At 38.6% G+C, this 18356-nt stretch overlaps 1 protein-coding gene across 2 annotated transcripts in view; it reads left to right on the top strand.

The window, feature by feature from the left end:
- The window catches only part of RBMS3 (RNA binding motif, single stranded interacting protein 3), a 723594-nt gene that overhangs the window by 104474 nt on the left and 600764 nt on the right, over positions 1-18356 (top strand). For both annotated transcript variants that reach the window (XM_014937924.1, XM_014937925.1), the window contains exon 2: positions 1303-1371. In XM_014937924.1, coding sequence (XP_014793410.1) covers positions 1303-1371 — 69 coding nt within the window. The remainder of the gene's footprint in view (positions 1-1302; positions 1372-18356) is intronic.

Raw genomic sequence — 18356 nt, 5'->3', positions numbered from 1 at the left:
GCTATTTATTTTCATACTTACAAAGAGTATACTACATTGTGGTATAAATCTCACAGGGGTTGTCTTACTTGCATATTTTTAGTATAATTTATGTCCATGTGGTTCAAATAAGAATCAGTCCCCTATTAACATCCTGCTGATGACATAATGTACTGATAAATTAATATCTCATGTCTGGAAAGCTTGTTTGAATTTGGGACATGTGAGCAGGTAACTCAAATCTACCTGACCTTCTTGATACAGATAGCCTTGCTGTCATGAAATTTCTCTTATACCTGAGCTTACACAATATTGCAATGATAGACTTGTAAGACATTTGGCTACTGACTGTGGTGTGTGGCATTCTGGGGTTTTTTTTAGAAGCACTAAATTTACATAAGTGAAGGATGGATTTGGAGGAGCTCTGTGTTATGTTAGGCTCTAGCCTAACTAGGCGTTAATGGCGTAGGAGTTCATGATATAAAATAATTTTGAAACTGGGGAAAAGGTGTATAAAAATAACTGGTGGTGTTCTGCTAGACACCATATTGCATTGATTCTTCTGCAATATCAAAGGTGATTTGATTATAAGGTCTGTATGTGACACATGATATGGGTATGAAAGTCCACGGCAGTGTCTTTTTTTCTTAGAGCTTCAGAAAACAAATATAGGGAAGTGGGTGAAAGAAGTATGGGGATAAATCATGAAGGCTGTATTTTTTTCTTCAAAAAGAAGTTGCTAAATAACTAATCTCTTTTATTACCTATTAAAAATATCCAAGTTTCATTTTTGAGTAAGGTGAAGCGATTCCTAAAGAAAAATTTTGCTTTGTTTTCTAGGAGTTAAGAACAGCTTCTATAAAACTAGTATGAAGCATAGAATGAAAACATTATGAGTTAGGGGAACACAGATATATCTTCTCAGAACAGGCAGATAAACTGCTTTAATGATGACTTTCTGACGTAAATGTGAATTTAGAGCATGTTTGCTTAGTCTGAGTAAATTACCTGGCTGAAAGGTAGTGCTTTGGAGCCACAGTTTAGTTTAGATTAGGCCTCAACATTTGAATTTGCAGTCTAGGTGACAAGCAGAAGTTGAGATGAAAACTGAAATTCTGAGGTCCAAGGCTGAACATTGGTAGCAAATCCAGCAAACTTTCATGTCTGTGATTTTAATGCTGCTGTATTATATTTATGGCTTCTTGAGGGTTTTGTTTGGGATTTTTTTTACTATGGGAGTTTACATGGTTGAGATTGGTGAAGCTGACTGTGTATAACCAAGGTGTTGGTGAATATTTGACATGTCTATCTTTTATTTTGCAGAGAACTACAGCCAACAAGACTTCTGGTGCTCCTTCCTACAGCAGATGGTCCAGTTCACAACCCCATCAGGTAATATGCCCTTGTCAAAAAGGATATGATGCTCAGGTTGACACACTCTTCCTTTTAAAAATGAATCTGTGGGGGGATCTGGGAGTGTTATCTGCATTAGCCCAACTAGGTCATCCTGATCTCTGAGGATGTTCAGGATATCCTGTGGCAAACTGTTAGATGCAGTTGCTGCTCGTGGAGAGTCTTGTACAGCTGTGACTACTCTGATGCAGTGGTGCCTCTCAGTGGGTTGCCAGGGATGATTATTATGTCTGGATCCCCCTATGCATTGCATCTTGTTACTTAAGCTAGAATTGTATTTGATTGATGCTGTTTGGTGTGAAGTCATACCCTCCCATGCCACCCCCTTCTCCCCGACTGCATTTTTTGTGCTATATAAAACAACTGGGTTGTGAAGTGATTATGATGGCCAAGACTTTCAAGGAAAAGTTGTTATAAACCCAGACTGATGCTGGGAAGCTGTCCAGTGATAGCCAGTAAGCAATGTTATTGTTAATGATTTTTTAAAATAATTTGAATGTTATTCAGGGTATCTGTTACATTATCAAAACTATAAGACTTTTTTGACTGTAGACAAGGCCATGGCTTGCTTTGTAATCAAAGAACAATGTATTTCAACTGAACAACTTCCTCTTTAAAAACTCCTCAAACGTTTGATCAGTATTGATTGTATTAACTATGAAAAATTCTGTTACCCTGATGAGCAAATCCTTGATCTGATGTGCTGGATTTTTCCTTTTTATGAAGGATATGTGTACACTAAAAGAGGAAACTTCCAATAAGTTGAAATTTGGCCTCAAAAAGTAAAACTAAAGAAACTAGGAATTTCATCTGTATTCAAATTAGGGTGGGAGAGAAGGTGGTTAAGTGCTTCATGGGCTGTTGGCTGCCTATTTTGCCATCCTTCCAGTCTTAATAGTTCTACTTTCATAAAGTATTAGAGTCTTGTGCCTCCTCCATATAAAAGTTTGGGGGTTTTGCTTGCTAAGGTTTCCATATTCTCTTTTTCTTTCACTTTTTGAACATTGAATTTTCACTGTGGGAAGGGGTGAAAATGAAGAATATGTAGGCAGAAGGTTAATTTCTTTCTGGTGGTTATTGCTTGTCCCTTCCTAGTGCATCAGATGGGGAGCAAGAGAAAGTTACCACTAATACGTACAAGGCTGAAACAGCAATGGCTGTTCCTCTCTGTGGATCTGCAGTTGCCCACTAATGGGAGATGCATTCCTAAGTCAGGAGGATATCATCCTAACAAATCATATGAAATGCACTTTACACTTTACACACTTGATTGCCTTTTTGAGGAGGGAGAAGATAAGTACATAATAAAGATTGTTCGTAGTGTTACAACTCTGTCAAATCACTAGCAGAGTTGAGGGATTAACTATCAGGAATGTTGTTTAAAAGTATGTCTAGACCATCCAGCATCTGCAGGAGAAAAAACTGTTGAAGTGTATTAAAGCATGCCTGTGGTAATTTCCCTCCACCTATGTTGTACCCCACACATTTTAATCTCATCTTCCTTTGTCATTTACACTTTAATCTTTTCTTTTTCATCCTTGTTTATTGTAAGCTTTTGTCTTCTGTGTTTTGGGTTTAATAAGCTTATAAACTTGCCTCACGGATATTACAAACACCAGTCCCAACTGTGAGGATGTATAGCCATGCCGCGGTTCAGTTTGGGAGAGCTGAATACTGCTGTGCACTCTCATGAGCTGAGTGGCAAAATATTTGTATTGGATCAGGGATTTGTATTCAGCCTTGCAACTTGCCAGCATCTATATATAGTTTATTTAAACATTTTTTGAAGATGGCTTTCCAGGAAAGAAAAAGATTAAAGTTCAAATTCATGTTGTCTGCATTTTCTTCAGTCTCATGCAGTGAACCCAATGAAGGCTTTTTCACATACGTATTACAAGAATCCACACAGAAACCTAATAGAACTACATGGCTGAGACCTTTGATGCATCTAAGAAATGTTAAAAGTTAAATTGATTTCCTCCTTCCCTCCCCCAAGTTTTCTTTTTTCATTTCCTCTATCTCTGTGAAGTTTGAAGGTCCATCGGGTGAGAGATTTGAAAGAGTTCTGCAGGTGGGGTCAATGAGTCACTGAAAATAACAGTTTTCACTGACTTATTTTGCTTTGTGCTACTCGGACATGCTTATATTTTGTGTTGGATAAGCTGAAGCATGTTTATCCATCTCAAATATGCTATCTGGGGAAAGTTTTTAGTAAGCTCTTATTAATTCGTTGCCCTTGTGGACATGTGGAATTTGTGTGTTCAGGCTTTTTCGTGTGAAGCTGTTCAGAGAGTGTTGATTTTTTTTTTTTTTTTTTTTTTTCCCCCTGCCCCTTGATCCTGTGTCTTGTTTTAGGGGAGGTGTCTTTAAAGCTTGATTAAGAGGTTCCTTCTGACTGTCCTGGGAAAGAGCCATTACTACCTGCTTCAAGCTAGCTTTTTTCAAGCGTTCTGCTTTCTCAATGTCAGAATAAGGAGCCAATAGTCTAAAAGGTTGATCTTTTTTGGAGCCAATGAATTAATATATTTAATTAAAGAATTGGGGGTGGGTAGGGAAGCCAAACCAAGTCTCAGCTTCTCAACTGGTATCCGTGGAACTGTGGGACCTTACTTTCTTCAGGTGCACTAAACTTGCTTGAGGGATGAAATCAAGAAGATACAAACTGATGCTAATGAGCTGAAATTGCCTATGCTGCCGTTCTTGGCTAGTGGCATCACTTGATGTGTGAAGAAATCTGCAGCAATTTTGTTAGAAGCTCTACAGTGAACTTAGTCCTTCTGTGGCACTCTGAAGACTGTGTGTACTTCCTGAAGTGTAACTGGCTCTTACTGCTGATGAAAATGAGGGAGGAAGTGGCACTTTATCAGGCACAATGATATAGCTGATTTCTAACATGATGCTGCTTTTGCTGAGTGGGATGGCAGCCAAGGCAGAGTATCTTATAGTGATGCCTATCTGTGTGGGACAGTCTGTCTCCTATTGGGAATCATAGGTACATAGGCAGGGTGAGACACAAGGCACTCAATATTGCAGCTCAGCTGTTTCTAGAAGCAGTTTAACAATTCACTTATTACTAGTAATGACTTGAGAATGAAATGCTAGGAACTACTGGGGTAGTATAGCCAAAGCAGGTGAAAAAATTAAGAAAAATAAAAACTTATTCCTTAGAAAAACAGAAGAAATGCAGTATTTCATATATGAGTTTAAGGCTTAGGTTGAAAGAAAACACAGATAAAGTGTCATAAAACAAAGAATGGGACAACAATCCTCTTTACTTCCTTATGTCCCTACTGTTGATGAGAGGCAAAAAGTAGGTAGCACCAAAATGGATCTCACAAATAAGTCCATTTTATATGCAAGCAGAAGACAGTGATACCTTCTCTCTGAATGACTGTCTTGCTCATGGGCACGCTAGGAAGCTGGTCAAGTCTGACAAGTCATTTGATCCCCACTTTTGGCTGGCATCTTCGTGACAATATTCCAAATCTCTTGCACAAGGGTTGTTAGCAGGAGCATCTTTAGAGATGCTTAGATTATATTGCTTTCTAGAAATATGCGAATGCATCTTTAGTATTAGGTGCTAAATGAACCTGCAGAATAATTGGTGTGTCTTAAATGCCATTAAAAACAATATAGAAAATTTCAGCATCTTTCCCGTCCACATATCTATTAGCAAGACATTAGCTTAGAGCTAATGAAGTAAAAATGCAGAAGGTGAAACGGTGTCCAATGGGCTGCAGGACAGGAGGACACTCAGCTAAACTTCCATAATGTTCCTTTGTCTGGCTCCACTGCTGCTTTGTTACAGAATTATTACTCTGACTTTCTGGTGCTGGCAACACAATCTTCTTGCTTTCTTGCAGATAGTCAAAGCTTTGTCCATTGCTCAACTTGGCATCAGTGTTCTAATTAAAGTCACAATGTGTTTTTTTCTTCAATATCCTGCTCTTTAAACATGGAGATAAGTACTGTATTTTAGTACCTAGTGGTTAGTAGTTTTCTTGGAGGAAGCAGAACAGACAGTGGTTGTTGATAAATATTCAGTGTAGGATCTAAATTTTAAATAGGCCAACTCTTCCACCACCCATGTGATAGTTTATAATACAGCTTCTTCATGATTGAGACAAGGCAAATGCCACTCAAGAAGACAGAAGCTGGGAAGGGTGATATTCCAGCTTTACTGTGGCAGCTATTTTATAGAAATCCAGGTCAGAGATTTCAGTATATGTAACTTAGCTTTTGCTTTCTGCCCATTGTGTGTGTGTGTGTGTGTCCCTGCTTCCCCCTTGCCTTGATTTTGCCTTTGTATTTTTCCTGTATAGGTGTTGAAGCAGTAATTTGTTGATAAGCAGGTGATTATACATAGTTGTCAGTTCTGTTGTCTCTTTCAAAGTGCATGAGGTCAAAATGAACCTTGTGATCAAACGTTCAGTACAAAAGAAGAGGATTTATTTAAAGAAGCCATTCCAGGTATGGCTGCTGGTAATAGTTGGGGTTGTTACAGGCTATTTGTATTGGAAATAACAAGGACCTGTGGATGGAATTTGTTACTGGTTAGAGCAGGGAGATGGGTAAGGTTGAGTTTCCTTTATGGGATCTGGCATGTTACCTGAACAGAAAGGTTATTGGAGCACTTGTTAGCAATGGCTTAGAAGATCCATTCCTGTGAAGTGACTTTTCCTGTAAACTGGCGGAAGATATCTAGATCTAAATACTATAAAGATTCCTGTATGCAGCTGTTTTGAATCTTCTTTGTTTTTTCCCTTCAGTGTCTCAAGTCTGACTTGGAAAAAAATCAGTATTGAGAAAGTCACTGTCTCCCTGATGATTCAGCCTTTTGCTTTTCTGCTGAGAACTGCAAACTGTGGCAGTAAACTTTAGGTTAAGTGCCTGTCCACTAGAAAATGTACTGAGAGCACCAACAATTTTCCCAGAAGCCACTGAACAGCTGTCAAATGGCAACAACATTCCTTCGCTGTTGACCTAGGTTTGAGCTGCACCAGTCTGCTCATCTAAATGAGAGTGACTTAGTCCAACTACTAGGGTTAAACCTTATTATAAAGGTCAAATGAGATCTGGCAACTTTCCAAAAGCAGACCAGACAACCCAAGCCACAGAAATATGTTACTGCCTCCTGGCATTTGGCATATAACCAAAAAACTGTAGCAAAATTCAGTGGGCTTAATTGACGTTAATGAGGGAAATTTGTCAGTTTTGCAATAAATTGAGTATAAAATCCCTAAATACCTCCTTTCCATAATACATCTTTTCAGAACTATACATACCTCTACGCCATATATTATCATAGATTTATGACATTTGAACTTGGTTCTTATTGCACTTTGATCCTAGTTACATTTGTTTTAAAATCATCTTTGGATAAGCGCAAGGAATAAAATCGAATATGGAATGAAAAAAACTAAATTCTTAACTTTTTTTTAATGTGTCAGATGGAGTCACTGAATTTCAACAAGCCTCTGTTAGGCTTACCTTGGAAAATTTGTTAAACTGGAATTTAAGGTGGAGGCAGTGCCTTGCAGAAGGAAGTTTGGCTAGTTAAATACTCACTGCAAGGCATGATGTATAAAAGAATTACTATACTTCTTATTTTCCCAATCCTTCGGTGAACTTAGATATCTGTGGTCAAGTTTGCTGCTCTTATTAAATCCGTAGTACATGCTTGTTATGCACATCATAGGTGTTTGGGATTTTTGTCTGCTATTAGTAGAGACTGACCCATGTAGTGGTAAGTAGCTTGGTCAAGTACAGCCCTGACTAATAAACATTGTTTTTCATGTGTGTCTTGCCTTTTGTAGCACTTGATTATTTCTTCTGCTAGAGGTTGTTGGTTTCTTCCAGTCAACTGGAAACCCAGAGTTAAAGGTTCAACTTCACTCCAAAGCTTGACTTCCTCAGTAAGATCTTTGGGCCACTGTGCTACCGTGATGCTTTTGGTAAGGCAGCATAAGGGAAGATGGAACCTGGCATCTGTCTCTTGGACTGATGGGAATTTGTAGCCTGTGCTGACAAACCAACTTCATCAAGGTCATTGGCAAGGGCAGAGGAGACCTGTTAATGTCTGTGACTGCCATGGCAGTAACAAGAAAGCATGGCACAGTGGGTTGGCTGCTCAAATAACTTGCACATCTTACTGTATCTATACAATTATTTTTGTTGTATGAAGATAACTCAGCCAAATGTGACTTGGGAGCTGTTCTATCTTTTGCTAAGGAAAGAACAACATAAACTTAGCTTTGAAAATCTAAGGTGTTTTGAAGCAAAATAAGGGAACTAAAAAATCTTCTGGTCAGTGGCAGAATATGAGTAAAGGTACATAGTGTTATTCAAAGGTTGCTTATCCAAGTATGCTACCTGTTGTCTTGGCAAATTATCAAGCAGCCTACTGGATTGAACATAAAGATGTTTTTTAAGCTGCAAGTAGCATGAGACCCTGTGCCTGGAGGGAAGCAATAGCAGTAGATAAGGTCTAACCCCATTCTTTCTCTTACTGCCTGTGGAGAAACACTTTGTATCTGATAGCATCAGTAGTCTTCATCCTACTATGTTAGCAGCTGTATATCTGTAGAAAGGCACTGAAACTTCTATTTAAAAGCAGGGTTTATGCTTATGGGTTAGTGCAAATGACAAAATGCAGGTTAACTCTCCTCTGCAGTCTATAGCTGGTACCTCTAGACCACTATGTGGGTTGGGTTTGTATCCCTCACCAAATATAGGATTTAGGCGTTAGTTCCCATTACACAACAGTGATGTAAGTCTAGTATTACAATACTTGAAAGTCTGGAGAGTTCATGCATTGCAGAAATTATGACATGGCCTAAGTCTTGGTAAACTAATTATGTCAAATTTCTACTGGTTATAGTATATAAACCTGAAATTTTAGGTGTAATGGCTATGGAAACATAAGAGGACTCTTCTAAGATGCAGTATTGTGTTTCTCCTCTACAAATAGGAGAGGAAAATATAATGGGTTTCCTTTCCCATTGCTCAAAGTCAGAGATACCACTGATATTTTGTTGCACTTCCAAGTTGAGGTTCAGAAAATTCCATCAATAGCCTGGCTAATCTTAAAATCAGCATGCAGGGGGGAAAAAAAACTTTTTTCAAAACGATGTTTTTAAACAGTTGCCATAATGGGATTTTTTTTTTCTAGACAAGCTAACATTTTTCCTCTATTCACTTGTTAGGTAATGATTTTTGACAAATACCAAACGAGTGTAGTATGTGAAGTGTCTGCTTAGTGTCCTCAAGAGTGCCTAGAAAAGTGTGTGTGTTGGGGGTGAGGGGAGTAACAGCGTTTGTGATGACTTCCATAGACATGAAACATTTCCAAAAAGCGTATTAGCTGCACTTATTTTGTCACTTCAAACTACTTTTTTTGAAGAACTTTATAAGGCTTAAGAAGACTGAAACCAATAGGGCTGTACTAATTTGAAACCAATAAAGTAAAATTTTTCCCTGTGTCACATCTTGTGTTGTCACTGAAAGCTGCCCTCTTTCAGAAACCTCACTTCAAACCAGCAGAGAGTCAATTTGAGAACTTCCTGGAATCTTCCTCCCATAACTCTTTTGCCTGTGAGAACTTCCTGGAATCTTCCTCCCATAACACTTCTTCTTAGTGGATGAAGCTTATTGATATTCTATCTGTGAATGCTGACTGCTCCCTCTAACTTGGCCTATTTTGACTGAGTTTGGTGAGGAAAGGCAGGGGTGCAACATTCTTGAACCTTTTGGGGGATATGAAGTTTCTATGTCAATTGTAAGAGCACAGGGGAGGAGAGAGGCTGGTAATGCCACACCAAAGAAAACAGATCACCCTTCGCTAGCCATCAGGCAATTCATGGGGGAGAATGGATTTCCTAACAATGGGACAAAAGCCTCAGTTGTTGGTGTCTGTGATTTCTCAAGAACGAGGCTAAACTTTCTCTCCTGTGCACATTTTCTGGTTAAGGGATGAGCTCACCCCAGAGCTTAAGGAATAATTCAATTAAAGTCAATCGGCTGCAAGACACGTGTACATTCCCTATCAGGCTTAATTAGTTTTGTTGTTCACACAGCTACACAGTTGAATTCTAACACAATTCTATATTAGATTGATTGAATTCAGAACTCTTTAAATCTGTGAGTCTTTTAAGGAAACTATCTCCTTGCTGCATCTAGCAACATTATTCCTGACTCTTCTCAAGGTTCAGATCTTGTCAGGAAAAACTTCAGATAATATTGTTTGAAGCAGCACATAATCTTACAGTGGGGTCTTTCCATTACACTGTGTAGTATCCCTGATGTGTGTGTGTTGATGCATAGCAAAGATCGACAAAGGTTTTTACACATTAAAATCTTGCCTCGTGTTCTATTAAATGTATCATTTGATATCTTCTGTTGTAGATGTCTTGACTTTGACTTTGCTATGACATCTTCTTAAAAGAAAAAGAAGCTGCCAGCAGATGATGTTTTAACACTTGTCAGCAATTCATCATGATTCTTTTTACTTTAGATTTAATTGTTCATGGAATGAACAGTTCATAGAGAGCTTTTAAAAAATTCTTCTTTCTGGTTAATGTGATCAATTTGATGCAAAAGATAATTAGTATGACAAGTTGCAGCCTACATGCATACTACTGCGTCTCCCTCCTGACTTTCTTCAGTGTTCCAATGTTTTTAAAGATTAGAAGATAGGTGGGAGCAGAGAGTTTAAGTTATTTTTAGGAGACTTTTGCCCCCCTGTCCTATTATTTAAAAGTAACAGATGGATTCTGCTCGTGGTGCCTCTCATCTTTCATACTCCTGAAGCCTTAAACCTGGAAAGGAAATGCAACTCGGAGACTGTGGCTGGATCCACCATCAGCTGCACTAACAAAGGGTCTGATGATTTTCCAGAGCAAACATTACCTGAGGGGTAGGGGTAACCTTCAGAGGAGAAACAGCTGGCATTGAGCTGTGGCCAGGGGCAGGTCTGGGGTTGGGGGCATGTCTAGGGAGCATGGTCAAATCAGGGCTGGTGGCATAGAACTGTTTATTTGCTTTCCAAACAAGGTCCTGACAAAAAGTTCTCTTAAGACTTTTCACCTTTTTTGTTTTTCACATGAAAGAGAACAAAGTTGGCTGATGGATTGCTTTAATAATCTAAATTATGATCATTCTGTTTGATAATTAACCATGCAAATCTGAAAGAAACAATTGGTGGATCAACAAAAATAGATCTGCAGGCTACATTTGGGGGAATAGCTGAAAAAGCTAATTCAGTTATAAAGATAGGTTATGCTTTGTAATGAGAAACGACAAGGCATTTTGCTGCAACTGTCATGGAAACTTTAGAGCTTCTTTATAGAGTCTAATTTAAAATGTATTTACCCCGTAGCAATGAAATTGCAATCTATGTATGAATCATAAAAGCTGGAGATGGAAAATACCTCTTGAACATATGGATCAGTTCTTCAACAGATATAATTCAGTTTAACTCAAAGTCAGAGAACAGATATTCTCGGTCTTCAGTCTATTTGTCCCAGGTTGTTTTCTGACTGTGTACTCTTTCTAGAGACTCTTTCTAATCTTGGAGCTGGTACTGGATAAGAATTTTTCATTAATTGGAGATCTCAGTATTTCACTTTTACTTTCATTTTGAGAGCTCTGCTGTCTACTACATGGCTCTACATAAGCTAGAATAGTCATTGAGCACTGGTAGAATTCAGTTATAGCAGGATGTTTATTAGTACTCATGTTTCAGGTTACAGGTTAGTTGCCTGTGGAGTTAAGATCTTGATTGCATGACAGCTCCTTTTTTGTTCAATCAAGCTATGTTGATACTTGAAATCAAATTGTACTTCTCAGGAAATGACATAGTGTTTTTTGCTGTTCTGTATTAACGGTGAATCAGTTACTCGCAGGTTAATGCTAAGCATTGGTGGAAGTTATCTGAAGCACACTGATGTGGTGCTAGAAAGAAAACAAGACTTTTTGGCAATTGAATTTGGTGTGAGGTTCATGGTGATGGTCAAGAGATCCTATGTCATCCTGATGACGAGCTTTTTGACCTAGAGGGAAATTCTTTGAAAATTCCTTGATGTATTCCTAGCAGAAACTAGTTATCTTACTCAAATTCACCAAAGCTTGCATTACCCTATCTTATCCATGTTTGGTAGCCTACTGAAGAGTTCTGTTTCCAAGGTCCATGATGATTATCTTTAGTAACCTGCAGTTCTGCCAATGTCTGAGAACATTCTGTAGAGTGACCGTCACCCTATTTTTGAAGCAGGCTATCAGCTTTGACTGGAATTATTTTAATAAGCACTCATGTGCCACACTTTTGGGGCATGGGTTTGTTAAAAAAACCAAGGGCCTACAAATAATTTACAAAGTTCACTGATGTTGGAGACTAGGACCCTAATTCCAGTCTAAATGAAATATTCAGCTCTTCTAAGAAGAAAGCTGAAATAGGGATAACGTTGGCAAAGAACTGGATAATGCAATTCTGAATAAGCTTGGCTTAGATTTTGTCATAAATCCACTGCATTTCTTGTTTCAGCTGTAGTGGATGTGAAAGATAATTATTAGTGTGGCAGGGGAAGATTTGTACAGGAGTACAAATTTGAATTAAACCTTCAAAAATGAAAGAAAATCCACTAATAAGCCATTGAAAAGGCTGAAGTAGTGAAAACAGAAGTCCTATAGGCTTCAATGGAAACAAAGTTGTGGTCAACAACGTAAGAAGAACTTGACTAACAAAATAAGTAGCTCTGTTGGGTTTTTTTGCTATTAAGTGTGAGTGGTGCTCAAATGGGGGAAAGCATCTGAACTGCAATGAATGAGTGACAGTGCCTCGATCACTGAGATTGATTTGAATCCCTTTTCATACACAGGTTAAAATGCAGATGTTAATTGGGTAGCTGCAAAATTAAGAAGGGAAAACTAGAATATTGTGTGCAGGTTGCTAACGTACCTATCTAAAACTTGTGGATGAAAATGATAACCTGGCAGAGTATGGTAATGTGTCTTAGACTTGAGGCGCGCTGAATTTCTTTTCATGGTTTACATTTGTGAGCAGTGAAAGTAGTAAGCAAAATTGTACTCTGTGCCTCCATAACCATGGCTAACTGTAAGGAGTGGGGGGGAAAATGTTGTTAATCTTCCCAGTGACTTTCAGATGAGTCTCCAAAGACTAGACAAAACTCTAAGCCACTTAGAACAACTGAGATCTATTGTCTCCTGCTGTACAGTGCTTGCTTATCCTGCTAAAGATCAAGCTCTGCTTGTATCCATCTAATAGGAATATATTGAGTCTTGCATGGAGTGCAAGCAGGGCTTTGATCAATATTGCGCGCACTTTATTTGAGGACCTACAGCAGAGGCCCTACACTTAGAAAAACAATTGAAGTAGGTCTTGGGAACACTTGACAGAATACATAAACAGATGATGTTATGGTCTCAGTGGAAATCTAGCTGTATTGAACTGAAAATAGACCATACAAGGAGAAAATTGAAGAATACTTAGTCCTTGTAGTAGGACACCCTATGCAGTAGGCCAGTGAGCTCTGTTTGGATTCCTTTGGAAAATAAAACCAGAACAAAACTCCCTTGAAGAATGTAGTACGTCTCCCCATACCAGCCTGTGAGCTTCTGAAGGAGGAGTTTCTCTGTCTTACTGAGTGAAGCATGCTCTGGGTATCTGATAGTAAAAATTATAAGCATGAATTGGCCAGAAGAGGACATTGCAGTTGTTCATGAGATCTTGCCTTTCTTTAGGGTGAAGCATGAATCCTAGGGTTAGTTTACAGTTTGGGAAAATAAAAATATTACCCCCAAGCTTCAATCGCTTGTGTTTCCTATTCTCCTGTGCAATGGGACAATGCTTGTATCAAATTATTACATATTGACAAACTGTGGATTGTGAAGCATTATCTGAGCTGGATGTCATCTGATGTTTGTTTGTATAACTTTCTGCATGTTGACTTTTATCTAGGACTGTTGTGCCGAAACACTTATTTTGCAAAAGTAACTATGGAAAATTAAGGGAAAATAGTTCTGATTTAGGCCAACATAAACAGCAGTTCAGAATGGAAGGCTTTCCATGCCCGTTGGCTACTTGTTTTCAGTTCTACTAAGCAGGCCCAAGTTTTTTATCACAGTACAATAGTCTGGTGTCCTTTGATTTCAGTCTGTTAACTAAATTGCATTCTGAAGTAGACACTGATTTTATCTTAAGCTTTGCTCTTTTTAAAATCCAGAGTCTTCTCCTAACTTCTCTTTAGTCTTGTTTCTCCTGTGATGTTATTTCCCAATTGTAGGACCTAAGTAGTTTTATAGATACTGATAGTAGCTGTATCAGCCTTTGCAGTACAAGTATTAATATGAAATCCTGCCTATAATAATGGTTGTAAAACTGTTGATATAGCTGCATAAAGAAGTATGAGAAATAAATCATAAAGGGCCATGTGTTTTGACTGGTACAGGAAGTGTCAATGAACTGGAGTGTTCTCATGTCAGAGTTAAGTGGTTACTCTAGTGCTAGAACTGTTTCAGAGTTGCTCACGTTTAAGATTACAGTGATTATTTTTTGTCTTCAGTGAGAAAGCTTTTTATTTAGGGACTTGGAGACTTTACTATTTTTTTTTAATTTCCTATGTATTTTGCCCCACTACAGTATAGAAGCATCTGTAGGATGAATTTTGAGTCTTTCTCCCATGTTGCTCTTAATATGATCTTTCTCAAGAACGACTTCATTTTGATCCTTGAATATAATAAAACCATCACTATTAGTTGGGCTTGCTTAAGAACCACAGGTAAACTAAACTGAAACCACCAAACTTCCAACTCCGGCTTATACTTTGTCACTTCTCTTGGAGATGTTGGATATGTTGCCAGTCTCCCAAAAAGATGTTGGGATCATATATAATGAACTCACAACCAGCAAGGATACTAATTAAAAACTCTTCTGTAATTTAGAAGTGACATGAGGGCATCTTCTGAGGGAAGGTATCTGCCTGAACTCTATCAAGGAACTAGCGGACTCCTAGGTAAAAGTGCAATGTATTTGGGTTTTAGCATTAAAACAGTCTGGCTGGAGTCCTTCCCTGTGGGTGCCAAAAACAAACTGAAAAACTCACTAAATTCTCATAAGATGAGGAAAGGGCATTCTACGGATTAGTTAGATGTTGAAAGGGAAGGAAAAAAGTATCCTTTTCCAAAGCAGGGAAAAGATGCCATTGGAGTGCGATTTGGACTGGTCTTTGTGCCCATGATCAGTACATTCCTAATTTATCTGAAAAAGCGGAATAACAGTGAGATCTAGCAAATAAAAAGTGCTTGGGCAGAGTAGGGTGGTAGCTCAACTGCACTAAGAAAAGTTTTAAAGGGTGTATAGAATAAGTTATGTGGAAAAAAAAAAAAAAGGAATAGAGAATCCATCTCCTGATCTCTGTGACTTCTCAGGAGCCTACAAGGCAGCAATCAGGCAATCTCTTCCAGAACAAACGGAAGATTGTTCTCATGGAAGGAATAAATAATACAGGGGGTTCGCTCTTATGTGGTATTGTGGATGCAGAAAGGGTGGATAGGTTCAACATGATTGAAAAAGACCTGACAAAAAGGCCTAGCGAGGTGTATTCAGCATAATGATGCATATCTAACTTTTGTCTCTGAAAGCTGTCCATCTAGTAGTGGTCAGAAGACAAGATTACCCACTCTGGAGCACTATCACTCCAGGCTTGTGCTATTTCTTGTACCTTTTCCTGAGGCAGCTGCTACTCAGGACTGGAGGAGTATAGGACCCACTTGCACCTTTACTCTGACTTGCTACAGCTGTCCTGTTGTTACTGAAATGCGTGTTATGTGATGTATCTCAAAAGCGAAGGTTGGGTTAAGTTCTAGAGAAACCTGTGTTAGGTTCTAGAGAATAATTTTCATGCGCGTGGCAGGCCAGCTCTTGCAGCCTCTGCTGCAGTGAGAGAATAATCCATCACCATGGTATATTGTGTCTGTGTTGATGTAGCAAAAAGAGAAGTAATCGTCGCACAGACCAAGTCTCAAGCAGCTTAAGGTTTTCTACATCAAAGCCACCAGTTCCCACACGATATTTATGAAGGATAGGGGAGGTAAAGTCAGCATTCAGAAAGGGCTGTAAAACTTTGAGCTCAGCTTGTTAAGGCCTCTGGTTGAGTACTGGGATGCTGCTCAGCTTTGCTTTCTCTCAAGCTGGTGCCTGCAGAGATTTGCTAAACAGCCACAAACTCGGGAAGAGGGGGGGAACACCACAAACTTTCTGGTGGTTTTTTTCTTGCTTCTTTTTGTCCTGCAACTTCTTGTGGTTTCTCACTCAGTTAAAAAATTAACTGTGAGCTGCTTTCTGATGATTTTATAGGGGAGCCAAGGCTCCCGTGTTTTTCAGAGCTGACAGATGCATTTGCAGCTGAACTAGCTCATGAGGGAGGCTCATTCCAGTGTCTGCCACAAGGAGGCAGAAGCATTAAATCTTAAAGTGATTTTTAGACTCAGTCCTTGATCTGTATCTCAGTTTATTAAAACCATGCTTTGGAGTATCTACAGCTTCTTCTGATGTACACAGACAATTGCAGAGAGAAAAATTTTGCAGGGGAGAATGCAAAGCATCAAACATGTTTGTGTGTATGTGGGGGTTTACTTGGTGTTTTGGCAGGTTGTAAAAAAAAAAAGTTATAAAAACATATCAGCAACAATTAAAACAAAGATACCCCCTGACACCCGGCATCAGTTATGTGACAATTTCCCAACCATTTCTTTTCATAGTTATCACTTTTAGTCACTTTCCCTTTGCACAGGCAATTCCTAAATCCAGATGAGTGACAGTGACACATTAACATTGCAGTAATTGTATTTTCAAACATGCCTGGCTTCCTGTTCAGCTAATATGTTGCTTACTCAGCTGCTTGCAGCAATTTAGAAACGCAGCATGGCATATTCTTGTTTCTGGACTACCTTCTTGGTGAGGATGTGGTCTGATTGCACTGTGATAATTCTCTTAGAGGAAAGCTATAGAGAATTCTAAAAAGCGGGAGTGGTTTAATTGAGTCTGATCCCTACACAGTGGTACTGAATGCGACTGAAATCCCACTTGCATCCCGGTGAACAGAGTATTGAAAGCTTGATGGTGGTTTTGGTATATGCTTTTTATACTCAGTAATGCCCGTGAAAGAAATGGAGAAGGGGAGGCAAAATTCAAAGTGAAAGCTGGTATTTTGTCCTTAATTCAGCCTGCTTTGCTTAAGTATCAAAGCACATATGGCAGAAAGGTCACTTGGTTATCTGAAACAACTGCAGCTCAATACATACCTGGGCATAATAGAATTTGTTTAAGCACATGGTATCATCCGTAATGTCAGATGTCCTAGCTGTTACCATCTGTGTCAGACTTCATCTAGTTGGCTGTAAATACGGATCCTCTGCTGTGTGCCTTAGACTGATAATCTCTGTTAATGTAAGTTAGTTCATGTGTTGAAATCCACTTAAAAGAGAAATTTCTTCCTGACTAAAAATGTGTGTGTAAGGAAAACCTCTTCTGCCTGTAAGGGGGTGTTGCAGTCTATTGTATAAAGATGTATTACAGGCTTAAATTACAGATTATGACACTTCAAAGGTGCTTTTTGATACTCTTGCAGCTATCAGACATACAGTCACGATGTTCCTGTGGCTTAGTGGCTTACAACTAAAAAGGAAGGAAAAAGGCGTTTGATAGCAGAAGATGTGCATTTCTGTAAAACAGCGTATTGTTTCGCTACCATCCTGTATGCAACCACAAATGCACGTTGCTGAGAGCAGGTTTGTGCTCCTCCGCTTGGGCACTGCAGCAGAAGCGGGGAAGTGGAGCTCGTGGAATGCAGTGTGCTGCGCTACGTGGGGCTTGTAACCTTCATATGCTACAAACCCTGTTGTCATATTTCAGCAGCATACTGAGGACGTATCTTTACACAGCCCAAGGCTTGAATTTGAGATCACACCATCTAGCTGCTGCTCTAATTAGTTATTAAGTACACTGGACATTTTCATGCATTAATTAATATCCAGTGAGACTGTATACAAGGTGGTGAGTAAATAAAGCATCAATATATTTACATTCTTTCTTAGGTATTGTATATATCAAGGGGTGGTTATACCTACTTCTAAATGGGGAAATTTTTAATATTGTTTCAAGCTTTCTAGAAGTTTTGGGTTGAAAATAATCATACACTTGTAGTAAAATAGTTTCAATAAAGTCTAGTTTGTGACCTAAAATTATTTTCTTCTTCTCACCTTTTCAGATTAAATGCAGCTCATTTTTTTTATTGTTATTTGCAATTTATTCATTGTTAAATGTTAAAAGGGAGATAGCCAAAACAGTTAATATGCAGGTTCTTTGCTTTGCATGCTTTCTCATGCTTTCATCAAGTGCTTCCAGAAAAACACAATCTACATTATGTGTTGTTCTGTCATAGGCCTTACGTCTTGATAAACTTGCCTACTGTGAGATCTCTGTCAAAGACACTATGAGGAACATAACAGAAATGCTTTATATATATATATATAAATGCTGTTTAATGTCCTGTTATAACCAATAAGATCCACATTGTCCTATTAATGCAAGTAATCACTTAACCCTTTTCGCAACTCACCTTTCTTCTGCTGGCTTTAGGAGCGTTGTTCTTGTGCACCTCAACACTGCACAAACAATCATGTGTGTTTGGCAGATGGCAGGGTACATGTCTTACTGTCACACAAACTGTCTTACACTCGCTTCTTCTGGTGTTCCAGTATTTTATCTGCTGCTTTAGTTAAGAATGGCCTGCCACACGTCTTTTTTTTTTTTTTTTTTTTTTTTTTTTTTGAATAGCCATAACAATTTTAACTGCTATTCAGTTTTGCCATTTGACTGACTTCTGTGTTATGGAAATGATGTGTGATATGCCTGACTTCCCATTTCCAGGTAAATCACACAAAGACAA

Source organism: Calidris pugnax, unplaced genomic scaffold (assembly GCF_001431845.1).
Source record: "Calidris pugnax isolate Ruff unplaced genomic scaffold, ASM143184v1 scaffold11, whole genome shotgun sequence".
Lineage (NCBI taxonomy): Eukaryota > Metazoa > Chordata > Aves > Charadriiformes > Scolopacidae > Calidris > Calidris pugnax.
Note: the sequence above shows the minus strand (reverse complement) of the source record. Positions and strands in the feature narration are given on the sequence as shown.